At 36.0% G+C, this 18,187-nt stretch overlaps 1 protein-coding gene across 1 annotated transcript in view; it reads right to left on the bottom strand.

Moving 5' to 3' along the window:
* Window positions 1–18,187, bottom strand: part of LOC127411815 (DNA primase large subunit-like) — a 94,978-nt gene that overhangs the window by 34,495 nt on the left and 42,296 nt on the right. The window contains exons 8-10 of the mRNA XM_051647614.1: window positions 7,418–7,485; window positions 3,877–3,949; window positions 2,716–2,901 (exon numbers count right to left, since the gene is read on the bottom strand). Of these exons, the coding sequence (XP_051503574.1) occupies window positions 2,716–2,901; window positions 3,877–3,949; window positions 7,418–7,485 (327 nt within the window). The remainder of the gene's footprint in view (window positions 1–2,715; window positions 2,902–3,876; window positions 3,950–7,417; window positions 7,486–18,187) is intronic.

The following is an 18,187-nucleotide window of genomic DNA, read 5'->3' as shown; positions in this document are numbered from 1 at the left end:
CAATTGTAACAGAATAAACAAATTCTTATTTTTTTTTCTATAAATGTTTGTGATTTGTACACACATTTTTTTATAAAATAAATTTCTTTAACCCTACTATTGCGTTCAGAATCTCCATACACCTTTTGCATTCGCGGGTCAATTTTGACCCAGTGGAATTTAAGCTTATAAATCATTCATAACCCAATGATTTTCATCAAAAACTATTTTTTAAGTCATTGATACCTTCTTAACTGTTCATCCATGTAAAAAGATAGATATTTTTGGCATGTTAACTGACAAATATTTTTTTTTTTAAGAAATAATAAAACTTTGAAATTATATTACACTTCAAAATATCCATTAACTACATCAAAACCACTGTGATATTTGTGAAGAAATTTTTTTTTTTATCAAGATTTCTGTAAAATTTTATTTAAATGTAAGATCATATACAATGTATATTAACATCTAATGTGAGAATTACTAGTAATTTGAATGAATTTCCTAAATACTCATAACTGCTCAAAACAACTTTGTGGTTAATTTATGAAACCAACGTATTCTTTTTTTAACTAAACATCATCAAAACTGTACAACTCAAGTCTACAACATTAATACATCTTTACTATGGTTTTAGGCAAAATCTATTCTAATGAACTGCCGAATGTTGATGCGTATGCTGCAAGCTGGTTCATCATCAGATGGATAGAGTAAAATGTGGACAATTTCCTCTTTTAAGCCCTATTTAGACCCTATTTTAATGTGTGCATGAACTTTTGCTCTCGCCACACCCCCTTTAGACAGTAGTACCTTTGATTTAGTTCATTTGTTATGTTTGTTACATCTGTTATGTCTGTTTTGTACATAATGTGTGTGTGTGTGTTTGACTGTATGTGTATGTGCGTGTGCATGTTTGTAAACAAGATGCAGTCCCAGTGAGACAAAAAGTGTGTGAGGGAGTATGGGAAAGATGGTAAATTTAAGTAAAGTGTCTTTAAGAAAAAATCTAATTCATAGATGTACAAATAAATCTACATAATATCATGTGTAAAGTCACAGTTGATGCCCAGGTCAAAATTGACCCGCTGATGCAAAATATGTAACAATAAAAAATAAAACAAATCAGAAAAAAATGTATTGTGTATTTATATAGTCTTGGCAAAGTCCCAAAGTTTGGTTCCCTTACAAAAAACGATTTGGTATTTAAAAATTATTATCTACCCCTCCCGGGTCTAAATGACCCGAACACAATAGGAGGGTTAAATGCATGAGAGAAATCAACATCACTTTTTGAACACAACAACACAATTTTACCATTTAAAAATGTCACTCAAAATTATGAACCCCCTGCAATGTGTGGTTACTTTCCTCTTTGCTTTGCAAAAGTGCTTTGATAATACAGTTCCAGTCCTGTCTGTCCTCTTGATCGTTTTTCATTGCTTTTCGACATAAACTGACATCCTATTTCCACCAAAATGAAAATGCGCCATTCTGTTGCAAATGACCTGAATGTGTCTGCTGTTTGGCTTTACAATGCTGTCACAGAATATTGCCCACCTTTTCATCCGACTGCAAGTGAATGCTGAAATAGACAGATCCATTGTGTGCTTATTCGTTTCATATTTCGTCACATGCTGGTATTCACCTCAATTGCAGACTAACCAAAAACTATCATTTCCATGAATAAATCATTTAGTAGAACATGACTTTTTTTTTTTTTTTTTTACCCTCATTGTGGTCCCCTTAATCCATTAATTATTAAAACTCAACTGAATATTAAACTGCTAATATACAGTATTAGTACAGTACAGATTGGGGCTAGTGTGATGAGCTAAAGAAGAAAATGTATGATTCCATTGTCAGATTTTAAAGTGGATTTGAAATATGTTATTTAATCGTAATCTTGAAAGAGATTTTGGTCTTTCCCTATTAAAGTAGATGCAGACTGTATCTATAATAATTATTATGCTTATTACCTACTTAGAAAATATTTGCTTGGAGGCTTTAAGTAGGAGTTTAGTCTTATTAAAACTAAATAAGAACTTAAACTAAAGAATTAAATAGACCAAACCTCTTGATTAAAATGAGGCTGCTGCTGCTTAAAAACTGGCAACAACTGTGGCTAAGACTCCAAAGGAAACACAAAACTGGGAATTTCAGAACAACTGGAGCAGCCAGAGTGAAATTAAGCACGTGTGATGAGGGATTTCTGAGCTGGCACTGAGCTCTCATGAGACAGTCGATTATTTTCAAAAGCCTGCCCGACAGGACAGCCATTCTCAGGTAAGGATGTGAATTTCATTTGTCCTTGATTGAGCATCAGCTGGGAATAAACATTCATTTGCAGAATGCAAGGAGGAGGGAAACATAGGTCTATGATTGGGAGTGAAAATGTCTTGCTTAATGTACCATGCACAAAAAATAAGATATAACACACTCCTCTAGAACTGTAATTAAGGACACGATGGAAGACGGCTAATTATCTTCAACATCAGAAGAGAAGAGTTGAAGAACCCAGGGTTCCAATATCTTGCCTCATTCATTTGGGTGACCCTCTCTAGTCGAGAGTTATTGAGGGACAAAGAAAGAAAACGATATAAGCAGAATCAAAAGTGGAACAAAGAATCTCTACAAACACTCAGTTGAAAATGTATAACCAAGTAAGCAGCTGGGGACACAGGACTGTGGAAAACGAGGGCAATGTGAACGAGCATGAGCTGAAGTTGAAGTTACCTTGTCTGCATCGACTTTCCCTTTGACGAATTCTGACCTCCAGAACTGCAGGGCCTGTTCCAGAGTAAGACCAATGCCCTTGAGGAAGAGGCCATACTGCATGCGCCCACCGTGGCGCAGGTGGTGGTTCTCTCTTAGTGCCTTGTGGAGGTGCCTCATACACAGAGGAAAAGATGTGCCTGAAAGCTGGAGGAAGTGAAGATAAGGAAAGAGCAGTTACTGAAAATGGCTTGTTTCATAAAATTGGCAATTTTGAGGTAAAGCAAGTTATCAGTCCCCTAAAGCAGTGGTTCAGAGCTGGTTTTGCTTCAGGACCCAGATTTTACATTGGACATCAAATGGTGACCCAACACAGTACCAAAATAGTTTATAGTACAAAAGAAAACAAAAATGTCATTTAAATAAAACATTTAAATGTATTAATTGCATAGGCACAAAAAAAAAAAAAAAAAAAAAAAAAGTTTCTCCTCCCTTTAAAGAAGTTGATAATCCTATTTGTTACTGTATACTAACTGCCGACCAACCAGTTGAGAACCACAAACATTGATCTGCTTTTCTTTTGTAAATCTGGCTTTGAAAACTCAGAGTGAGTGTTTGTATGTCTTTGTATGCATGTAAGACTGACATGAGGGCTCAAGAAAAGAGGTACTGAGTTCTTTAACGCAAAGTCTTTTAATTACAAGAGAATTCCATGCCTCCATTAATGTGTTGAAATAAAAGCAAAATTGAAGGACAAAATTTGCATGTGCTGATGAGCTACTTAATTGGAACAGCAATCGCCCACGAGATGGCATATACAAGAAAACAGAAACACACACATACAGAGCAGTGCCATCCAGACGGTTTTACTCCCTAGAAACATCTGCGCACATCCATTCCAACCAAAACAGGACATGCTCAATGTCCTAGTAACTTGAGGATTCAGTAAAAGAAAAACTTTACCCTCACTTTAAGTCTCATTCAGTGCCAAATATAAATTAAGCACTAAAGAACAGGCTCCTGAGACCATATAAATATTAAGTCCCACTTAATCTCTTTGATGGATTTGTTAAATGTTGTTTTGCGGCATGTTTTGCATTTTCAAAAATGATGTAATGTAGAGGTACAGCCATCACTTGGCTTTGCCATTGTATAACTTCAATCATTTCAGTCGATACTTACTGGATCGATCTGTTCCAGTGAAACTTTCCCAATGTTCTTCTGAATGCTGTAGTCCTGACCCACATAGGCATGGCTACAACAAAGGGTAAAGGAACAAGTAATGATGAAAACAAATCAGTCAAGTGATTACAAGGTCAAAAAGAACACATACTAAAGCGTACATTATTTGAAATTGTTTGTTTCCCGGTGAAGGAGAATCACAACATTTAGAGACATTTTTCTTTGATTGCTAAGTTAATCACACACCTTGAAACAATACAAGATTCCACATAACCCAGGGAATATTCAATACTCAAGTCCTACCGTCTGCTAAACAGAAATGCAATATAGTTTGTAAAGAAGGTAATTAGTTTATTTATTACACAGTTCAGGGGGAAAAAGCACTTTACGGCAGACCTAATGTGTTTGAGACAATGTGGTGTTTATACGCCAATCACGATCATGCTTTAGGAGTTGCACTGAAATCCTATCTTTTTGGCAAAGAATTTATAATGTTGTAGAAAAAGTATTAGACCTTTACATTCCGATCACATTTGAGCTACAATATATTTGGGATTTATAATCCCAAGTTCAGTTTTAACATGACACAAAACTGTATTTAGTATAATGTTGGTAAATGGACACAAATCGAAGCCCCAATTATGCAAAAATGAATTAAATTCCTGAAAGATAGTTTTGTTATAAAGAAAATTACTTTCTTTGAAACTCCACTATAAATGTAAACATTAATGGAAAAAATGTACTGATTATATTACATCTATATATCCTCACAGTCATGTTTCATATAGCAAAATATTCCTTCAAATTACATACTGTACTTTGCAAATGGAAGGGCTTTGGCTTTTAGGCCTAAATTTCAAAAAGAGGAAACAAATATTTGATCATCTCTACAAACGGAAGTATTAGTCAAATAAAGATGCATCATCCCTGATCCCTTTGGAACAGCACCGATGTTGTATTGAAAGCACTTATTGTAAGCAGATGTGGTTGAATTAAGGCAGCTGAACAAATGGCTCAGTTTTTTTGACCTAACAGTAGTTCCACAGGAGTTTAAAAGGAATATTTCAGGTTCAACGTATTCAAAAGCATTTGTGGAATAATGTTGATTATCACAAAAATGTATTTTGACTTGTCCCTCCTTTTCTTTAAAAAAAACAAAACAAAAGCAAACATCGAGGTTACAGTGAGGCACTTACTTGTATGTGAATAAGAAAGAAGTGAATGGAGCCAATTGTTTGGAGGGTTTAAAGGCAGAATTGTGAAGCTTATAATTTTATAAAAGCACTTACATTAATTCTTCTGTTAAAACTCAGGTATTATCTGAGCTGTAAAGTGGTTTACATCATAAATTGTATAGATGTTTTCGGGGGTTTATGGTGTTAAGTCATCATGGTAACAAGGTTGTAAAAATGGATATAACTTTACACACAAAATGTTATTAAGCTATTTTATCACACTAAAACCATGTTAACACGCATATTGTTAACGTCCTGTAGCTGTACTTTTGAAACAGTATGTGAATTTGTACAGATTGGCCCCATTCACTTCCATTAAGTTCCTTACTGTAACCCAGATTTTTTAAAGAGCACCTATTATGGTTTTTCAAATATTACCTTTCATGTTGTGTGTTGTATAGCTGTTTGTGAATGTAAAAAAGTCTGCAAAGTTTCAAAAATCTAAGTGCACGACAAATGGAGTTATTGACTTCCATAAGAAAGAACCGATTCTGAACACCTGAAACGAGTCGTTAGTAATTCCAGACATACTTCCTCAAAGCGGTAGACCAGTCACAACAGACTGGGACATCTGACCAATCAGAGCAGAGTAGGCTCTCTGAAAGGAGGAGTTTAGAATGAATCATTTAGAACGGATCATTGAAGGAGTCGTTTTTGACACTGGGGAAAAAAAGGTAATGCTGCAATTTAAATTATGAGCAAATTAAAGTGTTTTTTGACCTTGGATGCATGTAAATATATTGTATGAGACCTTTAAAACAAAATTAGGCAAGTTTAAAAACCATAATAGGTGCTCTTTAAAGAAAAGGAGGAACAAGTCAAAATTAATGTTTGTGGTAATCACCATTATGCCACAAATGCTGTTGATTGAGCTTAACCTGTACTGAACCAAGAATATTCCTTTAAATCCATTTACAAATGTTAAATGCAGGGTTCTCACAACTTGTGACAAATTGATTTCCATTACAATGCAAACAGTGTAAATTAATTTCCCACATTACATTTAAAGACCTCAAATCAATCTCTACTTGTGCTTTTACAAATGAAAAACAACATATTATAATATGCATGTATTATAATATAAAGTCACAGATTGTTTTGATGGATTTCCATAAAAAGTTCTGAAACACATCAAACATTCAACAGTTTTAAAGTTTAAAATTCAAATATACTGCCATTTGTCATGGCATCAAGGGAAAGGTTGTGCAATCCTGATATTGGCAAATACTACACATTTTCATTTGAGATGCCCAGCTCATACAAGAAAGGGCTCTTTTGCAAATAAACTGACTCTTTTCTAGTCCTACCAAACATCCACTGAAGTTCTGAGTGCTATTATGAAAAATTAAAACATTGCCAGGTCCTGCTCTCCCTTGCCTCAGCATTCGTAGCTTGGGACATTCCCTCACAGTTCAAGTCCACAGTGGCCCTTCATACACTCTTATCTGGCCAGTCCAGTGTTGACAAAGGGAGAGAGAGAGTATTCCAGCCAATCATCCGCAGCCACAAATGTCACCTCTAAAGACACATTCAATTAAAGTGCTCTCATTTAGAGTCCATCAAAAAGCAAATGAATTGACTGCTGGGAATGCTGCCTTTGTTCCCGTTCACTGTGAGCAAGTGGAGGGACACAATCGTCTGTGCATTCAGTGGCCACTGATTGAGAAGCCTGGCTTTAATCTGCACTGGTATCCCTGCTGGGCTGCAGCCAAAAAGCAAGGCCATGTTCACACTTGGAGGACACTTGGTGCATGGTAATGTGGCCGTGCTCAGGCCATTATTGAAAGAAACTGAATGAAAGGGAGTGCTAGAGATAAAGAAAGGCAGTCGGAGTCACTCTGCGGGCTGGCTGGCCTTGAGTGGACTATTTGCCTCGCCCTCAAGTAGTCCAAGACAATTACAAAACAACAAATAAGGATTACTGTGTGCATGTGGTGGTGAGATGATGCTTATTTAAAAAGCTTTAAAAGAAACAAAGGATGTAATTTATAAAATACAACTTGTGGGCTACATTTTAAGGGTTAGTTCACCCCAAAATGAACATTTTGTCATTATTTCCTCAGCTTAATGTCATTCCAGACCTGTGTGAATACCTTTCTTCTGTGAAACACAAAAGGAGATGTTAACTTTAAATGCATCTTTTTTTCCATACAATGAAAGTGAATGGTGACTGAGTCATTCTGCCTAATGTCTCCTTAAATATAACCGCAGAGTGCATGGCTGGCTTTCATTTAGCCACAATGCAATAATAAAGAATATAGTTTTACACCAGTGGTGAAGACAATTACTTTAATGATGCCAAATACCTGAGGTGATTCAAAAGAGGCTGGAGTCGTTCATCAGATTGTACCGCTGGCAGGGATCGTGCTGTCACCTACAAGAAAAAAAGATCTGAGGTTAAAGTAATTTTTACAGCCATGCAATAAAGATAAATCCAAAAAGGACAAAAACAGATACCTATGAATTTATAAGAGGAACATAATGTCTCATTTTGCCTTTTTCTTGAGGAAAAATAATGTAATAAATAAAGCAAAAATAAAATCGAATTGTTAGATGGCCAAAAGTTGCACAGAAAATATCCATAAATGGAACAATAAACACATAAGGAAAGCACGTCTGAAAGTCTTTAACAGCTGAAATTTTGTGAAAGCACCACTCAACTTCAGTAAGAAAATAATGTTCTTAAATATCTCTACCACAAGAACATAAATCAACTTTGCCGCTTGAGTGGCAGAATATCTGTTAACTGAAGCATACAGAGACAATGATGGAGAGACGCAGAGGTCTGAAGATGATCAAGCTATCGAGACGGTGACAAACTGCAGCGTAGGCAGCAAACTTTCCAGTCCAGTGACCACTGATACACAACCTTTTTGAAAACAAGCTTGTTTTCATGAAACACTGTTTCATTAAAATGAATGTTATCAAACATCAATGTCACCATTAATGGATTTAGATGAATAAAAAGGATAAAAGTTACATTCATCAAAAAGCGACATGAGCTCAGCAGTAAAAAAAAAAAAGAAAAAAAAAGAAAGAAAGTAGGAACCACACCACCACAAAAGATAATAGCTAAGACTCAACTTTACACTTAAAGAAAACCATTAATAACAGAGACACATGTGGTATGTGTGGGAGACCAGAGTTTGATTCCGGCCCTGTTCATCCTTGGTCATTCTCACTCCTACACATTTCTAATTAAATGCTCAAAAAAAAAAAAAAAAAAAAAAAAAAAATTTATAATAATAATTATACTTTTTTTTTTATAGTGTTCTGTATGGACTCTACTTAAATTATTTTAGTAAATTGACCCTTGTGCGTCAATCTAAATAAAGTTACTCAGAGGTCCTTAGAGGACAAAAATGTCTGCGTCAAAAAACTGCAATAATAATATTATATATTAATATTATTTTCCACTTTCAATGAGTAATTTTTTTTAACCAACAACAGCCCTGATCATAACTACCAAATATTCATTCATTTTCAGCATTTTAACCTTTTAAATGCCAGTTAGTTTATATAATGCCACTGTTGGCAAAACAAATAATGAATTCTTTTCCATATACTAAATGCTAAGGGGAATATATATATATAATTTTGGGATTATCACAGTCTGGGATATGTCAATGATTAACAACAGCATTTTGATGCATTATTATTATTTGTGCAGTGTCAGATTTGTGTAAAAAAATAAATAATAAAAACTCAAACTTAATTTTCAGGATTTTAACCCTTTAAATGCCAGTTTGTTTACATAATGCCACTGCCGTTTTTTACACACACACACAAATTTCTCAATACACGCATACAAAACACACTCTGACATCCATACCAACACACCCACACAATTATAGCTGCATCATTTATTCAACTGGCCTGCATTGCTCTATAATACAGCAAACAGAAAATAAGAAAAAAGCATGTATTTGCTCCGTAGGCTAAACATGAGAAAAATGGCACCATCTGGTGGAAAATATTAAAAAAATAAAAATTTTAAGCCAGGGCTCCGGAATGAAAGCATAATATCACAGAATTCATGATTTTATTCTTTAATGGCACTGGGATCAAATATTGCTGTTTTAATAGGTTTCAATGGGAACATTTTTGTCCTTAAGCTCCTGAGTTTAACTATTTTGTGTAGATGTATTATAGGAACTGAGGTTGAAATATCAAAATTCCCCCCAAAAAACACACCTTTGGCAAAATTTATGCCGTTGGCATTAACACAGCCAAAATGATCGAAAAAGTTAACTCTATGCAATATTCTAATAAGCATAACATTTTAATTACACTGAATTATTTTTACCAATGATATTTGTTTATTTATAATCCATATAAATCTACACAGCACATTCAGTCAGGGACTGCCAAAGGATACATGCAATGCTGCTTTAGAAGTTGGCACAATTTAGATACCTACTTTTGAGAGCAGCCTTCAGATCTGGAGCACACTTACAATGACTTAAAATGCTTCCTCTGTAGGCAGCTTACTAGCTTTTGGAACAGAATAATATGCTGTTAAAAAACTAGAATTGTGCTAAACAAAACAAACAAAAAAAATCCACAACTGAACCTTTGTGGGTTACTTTTGTCTTTTCACCTTTAAAATTTTGACATCTGACTTAGAATTTTTTCAAACTGAGTGAACAAACAAACCCCATTAAACAGACTTTGAGGGGAAAAAAAATTCTGTTCGTACTATCAAGTGGGAAAGAAACCACGTGCCATCTAAGATTCTCAGCACATCATCTTTGTCAGATGGGAAGGAGCTTTCAATTTCATGCTCATTTAATGAGACATTCGCACCTCCATGGCCATGAGAAGCCATTACAGCAACACACACAATGGCCACAATGGCACACTAAAGGCAGACAGTCATTACTCCACAACAGCCATATTGGTGATCCAGATAATTGGTGGGAAATAGAAGTCGGGAGCAGGAAAGTGGTGTAATGGCCACTGTGCTGAGGGTCCAAGTGCAGCACTGGGATAGGGATGGGGAATATCGCATAGGTGGCCCTGAGTCAGGTCACTTATCTCCATTCAAAAGCATGACAATTACTTTCAGATGAGTCTATCAGGTATATAAGATGCTGATCGGACTCTAAATTGGAGCCTGAGCAGATTTTCACAAGGTCGTACCTACCACTTAACTTTTGCAAGTGATAGCAATGAATTGTGTTAAAACAGGCAAGTATTTTGGACCAAAATAAGGGTGACTAGATGACAGAATTTTAATTTTTGGTTAACCATTCCTTTAAATAACCAAATTATTAATTTAAAGACCCTTCTGATCTGAAGTACAATTGGGCAATAAGGAACAGAAATTACTAATGTGTGGTTGATGTATGCTTGGCACAAAAAAAAAAAAAAAAAAAAAATATATATATATATATATATATATATATATATATATATATATATATATATACACACACACACACACACACACACACACATACATTCATACATACATACACACACACACACATATATATATATATATATATATATATAAATATGCCATCTTTCAGTCTGTATTAAATGGATGTCATTTGTTGAGTTGCTTCTACTGGTTGAAGACATCACTCCATGCTAAAGGAAGAAATCACAAAGATATTCCTCTATGGAAAGATAATTACAGCATCTCCATTTTCTTTGAAGGGAATTCTTAATAGCAATTACAATAAAATCAAGAATGAATCTCAATGAGTAAAATACACCATCTGAATTCATGTTAGTACCCATAAAATGAGAACCTAATTTGTTCATTTTCTGTTACTTGACTCGAACAAATCAGAAACACAGTGTACATAAAAAAATTAAACACACTTTTTAGAATGTATGGTTAGATCTCCCTTTTAACTGATTATCATGTTGGTTTCTTAAGACACATTTCAAGGGAACAGATGTTGCAATAAAATATGCTTGCAGAGAAAAACACCACACAATTTAGAAAGACAACTCCCCCATCAGGCCAAAGCAAGTAATGCGGCAAATCTTTACAAGACACTTCAGTTCAACAAATACTGTACGGCGTGTCCTTTCATCCAGAAACAGAAAATATTTGCTAACATTCTATTTATGTTTGGATAAAACATCCCCGCTTAAAAGGCTATTTGGACAGAAAAGAAAATAAACATACCACTTGAAGCCTTAAGCTTGATAAAAAAAATAATAATTTACTTCAGATGGTGTCACTTCAGAGATAAGCAGCAAATAGCTAAAAAAAAAAATCTATCTTATTATATACTGCTTACATTTGCTCAATGTCAAAGTCCTTAAAAAAAAAAAAAAAAAGGCACATTACTTTAAGGTTTCCCTTCCACTTTTACCAGTGGTTTTCAAAGTGTTAGAGTATGTCAGGGAGTGGCACTGAGACTAAAACTAAAAATGAATAATTACAATTTAAAAATGTATTCAAAGATAACGGCAACATAACACCTGGCTTAAATTGCAAGAACCGTCTTAAATTGCATAGTGAATTGCATGAGAATCTGACCCTCACTGATGTTGGTGATTCAAATGACATACAAACCATGCATCCAAATATGCCTACTTCCCTACTATTATTTATGCAAAAAGCAGTATGTCAAAAAATCCTCAGTATTCATAAAACAGTAGGCAAAAAATACCCAGATGACCTACTGCATCTGCTGAGATTCTGAAGTATGTATCCACTGGACACTTTACTATCTCATAATTCCACAAGAGCTGCAGAGATGTCCGATTAAAAATGTTGAATGAAAATAAAATGGCACAGAACCGCAAGTCGGACAGATCTTTTCAATTGTAAATGTTACTGTATATATAATATATATATATATATATATATAGACACACACACACACACACACTAAAAAAAAATTGTTCCTTGATGGTACTCATTTAACAAAACCAGAGTAAAATATTTTTGTGGTTGTTATACAACATACATTTGGGTTAAAGGACAATACCAGTGTTCTCGGATAAAGTATATCCAGGAATGTATTCACACTACCCACATGCATACCTAAAGAACACACTTTATTAACTTCCGAGTAGGCATGTGATGGTATTCAGTAATACGGTATATCAGTGTTGTAATCAAGACCACCTAAACCGAGACAAAGTCAAGACCAAGATCAGAGTGTATTAAGACCGAGACAAGCCCAAACCTTTGAGGGGTGAGACCAAGTCAAGACCAAGACAGGGGGAGACCGAGTCAAGACCAAGACCAAACCAGTGCGAGTCCCACACTGCATGACACACGATAAAATGTGGAAAATGCAAACCATAGGCACTCCTCAAATTGCATTCACCTCTTTTATTGCCATATATATATGTATTTGTGTGTGTGTGTATCAGTGTACCATGAGAAATGTCTTGATAAAATAATCAAAAGGCATTGCAGATGTGAATTTTCCTTTGTTTTCTATGAGCTAACAAATACAAACAAACACTAAGGAACTGAAATTAACTTAACCATCTTTATTCAGCACTCCTTTTCCAAGTTTTACCATCCACCTAAAACAATAAAATTTTTGTGCAAGCATCACATCAGGTTTTCTGTATGACTCTTCCCCTAGAAACCATCAAGTACAGAATATATCAAACAATTATTCAGTACTTAATTCTTCACTTTTCTCTTTCTTTTCTTAAACAATATAGTAAGTTTTTTGTTGTTTTTGAACCAACAACAAGCCTTGTATAAATGTGTGCAGTTTGCTAACCACATAGCTAAATCTAGAAAATAGAACAAAGAATGCCAAACATAAGCAAAGCAGCCTATTTAAAATGTAAATTTTTCATATAAGTGGAGACGCATTACTGGGTCTCCACTCTCTGCTGTCACATCTCCAGCTCTCTCACCCAAGTGAGGGAGCGTTACCATGGCGTATAGCGTTTATGTCAGAGCTGACATTAGCTAACGATGATGTAACGTAACTTTACCGTGGCATGCAAAAGTTCGGGCACCCCTGATCAAAATTTCTGTTGCTGTGATTAGCTAAGCGAGCAAAAGATGGCCTGATTTCCAAAAGGCTTAAAGATGACACATATCTTTAATATTTTAAGCAATTTTACTTTTTTATATTCATCTTTTACAGTTTCAAAATAACAAAAAAGGAAAAGGGCCCGAAGCAAAAGTTTGGGCACCCTGCATGGTCCAGTACTTAGTAACACCCCCTGGCAAGTATCACTGCTTGTAAATGCTTTTTGTGGCCAGCTAAGTGTCTTTCAATTTTTGTTTGGGGGATTTTCGCCCATTCTTCCTTGCAAAAGACTTCTAGTTCTGTGAGATTCTTGGGCCGTCCTGCATGCACTGCTCTTTTGAGGTCTAGCCACAGATTTTCGATGATGTTTAGGTCGGGGGACTGTGAGGACCATGGCAAAAACTTCAGCTTGCGTCTCTTGAGGTAGTCCATTGTGGATTTTGAGGTGTGTTTAGGATCATTATCCTGTTGTAGAAGCAATCCTCTTTTCATCTTCAGCTTTTTTACAGATGGTGTGATGTTTGCTTCCAGAATTTGCTGGTATTTAATTTAATCCATTCTTTCCTCTACCAGTGAAATGTTCTCCTGTGCCACTGGCACCAACACAAGCCCAAAGCATGATCGATCCACCCCCGTGCTTAAAAGTTGTAGAGGTGTTCTTTTCATGAAATTCTGCACCCTTTTTTCTCCAAACATAACTTTGCTCATTGCGGCCAAAAAGTTATATTTTAACTTCATCAGTCCGCAGGACTTGTTTCCAAAATGCATCAGGCTTGTTTAGATGTTCATTTGCAAACTTCTTATGCTGAAATTTGTGGTGAGGATGCAGGAAAGGTTTTCTTCTCATGACTCTTCCATGAAGGTCATATTTGTGCAGGTGTCGCTGCACAGTAGAACAGTGCACCACTACTCCAGAGTCTGCTAAATCTTCCATAAGGTCTTTTGCAGTCAACCAGGGTTTTGATTTGCCTTTCTAGCAATCCTACGAGGAGTTCTCTCTGAAAGTTTTCTTGGTCTTCCAGACCTCAACTTGAACTCCACCATTCCTGTTAACTGCCATTTCTTAATTACATTATGAACTGAGGAAACAGCTACCTGAAAATGCTTTGCCATCTTCTTATAGCCTTCTCCTGCTTTGTGGGCATCAATTATTTTAATTTTCAGAGTGCTAGGCAGCTGCTTAGAGGAGCCCATGGCTGCTGATTGTTGGGACAAGATGAGTATGTATAAAGCTTTGAAATTTGCATCACCTAGCCTTTCCAAATGATGATTGTGAACAAGCCATAGCCCTAACAAGCTAATTAAGGTCTGAGACCTTGGTAAAAGTTATCCGAGAGCTCAAATCTCTTGGGGTGCCCAAACTTTTGCATGGTGCTCCTTTCCCTTTGTTCACTCTAAAATTGTACAAAATAAAAATAATACACTAATATTGCTTAAAATGTTGAAAAGAATGTTTCTTTAACTTTATGCCTTTTGGAGATCAGTTAATCCTCTACTCACTTAACTATTCAAAGCAACAGCAATTTTGACCAGGGGTGCCCAATCTTTTGCATGCCACTGTATATACATTAGCTACATCCCTCAATATATGCTAACTAAATTAGGTAGCTTGCACACCTAGCTAGGTGGCAAATAGCTGGCAAGCAACTGAAACTAGCACCCTGAAAAACAGTAAATACATAGGTAACTAATATGAATAGCTAATATGTATAGCTAATTCTCGCTAAATCTCTTTGAGTGAGGGGTGAAGAAGAGTTTAGTTACAGATGCTGCTTTCCATTCAAATCGGATGTGGGATATTCCACTTGATATCTCCGATCTCCGACTAAAGGCATTCCGATGCCAGATGCTTGGAAGATGACGCTAAAGGAAACAAAACTGCAACACTCCCGTTAGCATAGCAGGTTTTTGACTGTCACCAGAGATGTCTCCTAACAACCCAATTCATAAACAATCTGCAATGCTAGCATATGTGCTTCAGGTGTACGATTATCAAAAGAGAGTAAAATTTACCATGTTTTTAACACCTGCTACTCTGCTAACGTTTGTTAAACAAGCATTAATATCATGTAATGTAGGAACTTTGACTAATTTATCTATATTATTTAATAAAAGTGAATGTTTATCATTTATTTTGTACATCTTCCTGGGTGCCGACAAGATTATGTGATGTCACGCACCTGTATCTCAACGAAATCGGAGTTTAAAATTTCCGCACGACTTTCCAAGTTGTAATTATGACTTCAAGTGGCATTCCATTGCACTTTTCCCAGTAGGAAGTTGGAAAATATGACTTTGAGTTGAATGGAATGCAGCAAGAGGCAGACTGCTAACGTTAGCTAGCTAGCTTTGCTTGCATAACTTACACTTAGCTTACCTTTCTTTATGCTTCATTTCTAAGTGCCGATAAAATTTTGACGTGGTCCCAGCCGTCTCGGTAAACATTGCACTGCAGAATTTACATACTGCTGTGTGTTTTCTTTTGGAAACTTTTTTGCAGATTAACTTTTGTGGTTTAGGTCAGTGTTTCCCAGCCTTTTTTCTGCCACAGCACAATTTTTACGATTAAAAAAATCCCATGGCACACCACTATCCCACATAACCAGCGTCTATAGTTTTCTTTTTTTTTTTTTTTTAAAGAACTTGTCCATGATTTCTGTCTGTCTTAGTAGCATGAACTCGTAATGTTTGAAATTCGGCTATGCAAAAAACTCAAGTAGCATAGGTATGCTGTATAATGAGGTCACAGATGCCAAGAGCGCTAACTGGATCATGAAAAACCAACAAATTTGTGTCTTTTCCAATTTGTAGATTTGTTCTTGCAAATTAATTCTTGCAATGGCACAGCAAATAAATTTTTTATTCATTTATTTATTTACTGTATTTTCCGGAAATAAAGTCACACCTGATTATTAGTCACACCTGACTACTGGGTCAAAATCGCCACACAAGTCACACTGACAGACGTTGGATCTGGAAGGCACTAGGACCTGGGAGCAGCCGCCCGGCCTCCATTCACTGGTTCAGATGTCAAACATGCTCCATGAAGATTACAGCACCTCAGAATCTACACATTGTATTACAGTGTTTTTGGACTTGTTTAAAACAGGAGAATTTGCTTTTAGTAATCGTATGAAACAGTTTCTCATATTATTTTTATGTTTCATGAGAGAAACGTGACAAGTAAGCCACATCTGTACATAACAGCTGTAGCTCTATGCTGTGTACAAAAAAACAGCTTTTAGTCTTTGAGGAAAACAATATGCCTGTTGTATTCTATTCATTCATTCAGTTCACTGACTGAATGTTTTTAATACAAGTGTGATGATGAAGCATCATTTTGTGGGCATGTGAAGAGTTGCGTTTGACAGCAGACTAGAGTTTGTTAGAACAATAATGTTATGATGGACAAAATATTTAAACTGGTTGCATAAAATATTTTGTAATGGAAAATATACTGAATTGGCAACTTTAAAACTCTTCTACCGTCTCTATGCCTTCACTTAGATACCGGAAAAAACTATTTATTTATTTTGAGGAATTTTATCATTTTCCATGGGACACCTGACAATCTTTCACGCCACACTAGTGGGCACAGTGGTTGGGAAACATTGGTTTAGGTAGCCTAATTGTGTTACAGAAGATTTGGCTGATATCCCTCAGACAGCAACAGTTTCTTCTCCTGTCTCCCGCATTCACTTTCTTGGAGTGCGTGTGAAGGGGGTGAGGAGGGGTGACAGCCGTTAACAGTAACAAAAATTTCAAATTAGAAATGAGTCAAGTTATTGCTTGCATTTGAAGCAGGAAGTTTTACATCCAATCACAGAAATGATGTTAACAAATAAATCAGACAATACACAGGCAATTTAGTGATATCTGAGCAGGTGTGGTCTTGACCGGTCTTGAAATAAAATCCCGAGTCCTCTTTTTCTGAGACCGAGACAAGACCGAGTAAAAATGCAGTCGATTCCGAATCGAGACGAGACCTTCAAAAGTGGTCTCGAGACCAAGACCGATCTCGAGTACTACAAAACTGCGGTATATCACAGAAATTAACATGCATGGTATTGTTAACGTGGGCACTTCAAAATATTATAAATAATTCTAGATAACCTTTTAGCCAAAATGTTTAGATTTTTCTAATCACATAGTACTTTTTTTCCATCAACAAATCAAGATTCACAACACTGCGTGTGGCACAAATGACACATGCGCACTCTGATGCAAATAAACCAGCGTGGACGAGAAGCATGGATGGAGGAGGAATGCAGCCAACCCCTTCTAAAAGGGTTAAGTCGGAAGTGTGGAAGTATTTTGGGTGATGAAATACAGAGGGGTCGTTGGTTGAAGCTGGTTTCCTTTTGGGCAAAACATGCGCACTGAAGATGATCTACAATATCTGGGAATGGCAAAACCATGGATCTGAGAAGTCAGTAAATATATTAAACAGTGACCAGGATGTAAAACTAGCACCTGCCAAATGCGACGAGGTTGAATCCAACAAGTTTGCGGGCGACCTGTCTTGGAGTGACACATGACAAGAAATACTGTTAGTCACAAAGACATGCGCTTGAAGAAACACACTTTATGACATTTTTACGAACAGACAAAAAAGCTGTTAATGCATGTGTTTGATTCGGTGTTTGTTCAGAGGCGTGCAGCGCAAGCCTGTCTCGTGGAACAAGCACATGTAAAGAGTTTTCACTCTTTTTTTCTCTGTTTCATTCGTCTGAAAACTGTTTGCAAGAATAATGTAGAATAATGCTGAAAACTGCTGTGAGTTTAATTCGCTTTATTTCCTCACAGTTTGCATGCATTGTGGATTCCGTGATGTAAATGGAGCCATTGGAGACAGTAAATGTTTGGATTTGGAGAGGTGGTTAAATAAGATTTTTTGATCATTTTGTTGTGTTATTTTTTTCCCCGTTTAGTTTAAAGTGCCATTTGAATTTAGAAATGTCTTTTATGTTTTTCGTGTTTCAGTAAATAAATTAAATTTTTAAAGCAAAATCAATAATGCAAAAAAATTCACCTGATTCGCTGTTTGTTCAGAGGCGTGCAGCACGAGCCTGTCATGTGGAACAAGCGCATGTAAAGAGTTTC

This window comes from Myxocyprinus asiaticus, chromosome 21 (assembly GCF_019703515.2).
Source record: "Myxocyprinus asiaticus isolate MX2 ecotype Aquarium Trade chromosome 21, UBuf_Myxa_2, whole genome shotgun sequence".
NCBI lineage: Eukaryota > Metazoa > Chordata > Actinopteri > Cypriniformes > Catostomidae > Myxocyprinus > Myxocyprinus asiaticus.
The sequence above is the reverse complement of the archived record's forward strand: the minus strand, read 5'-3'. Positions and strand labels throughout refer to the sequence as shown.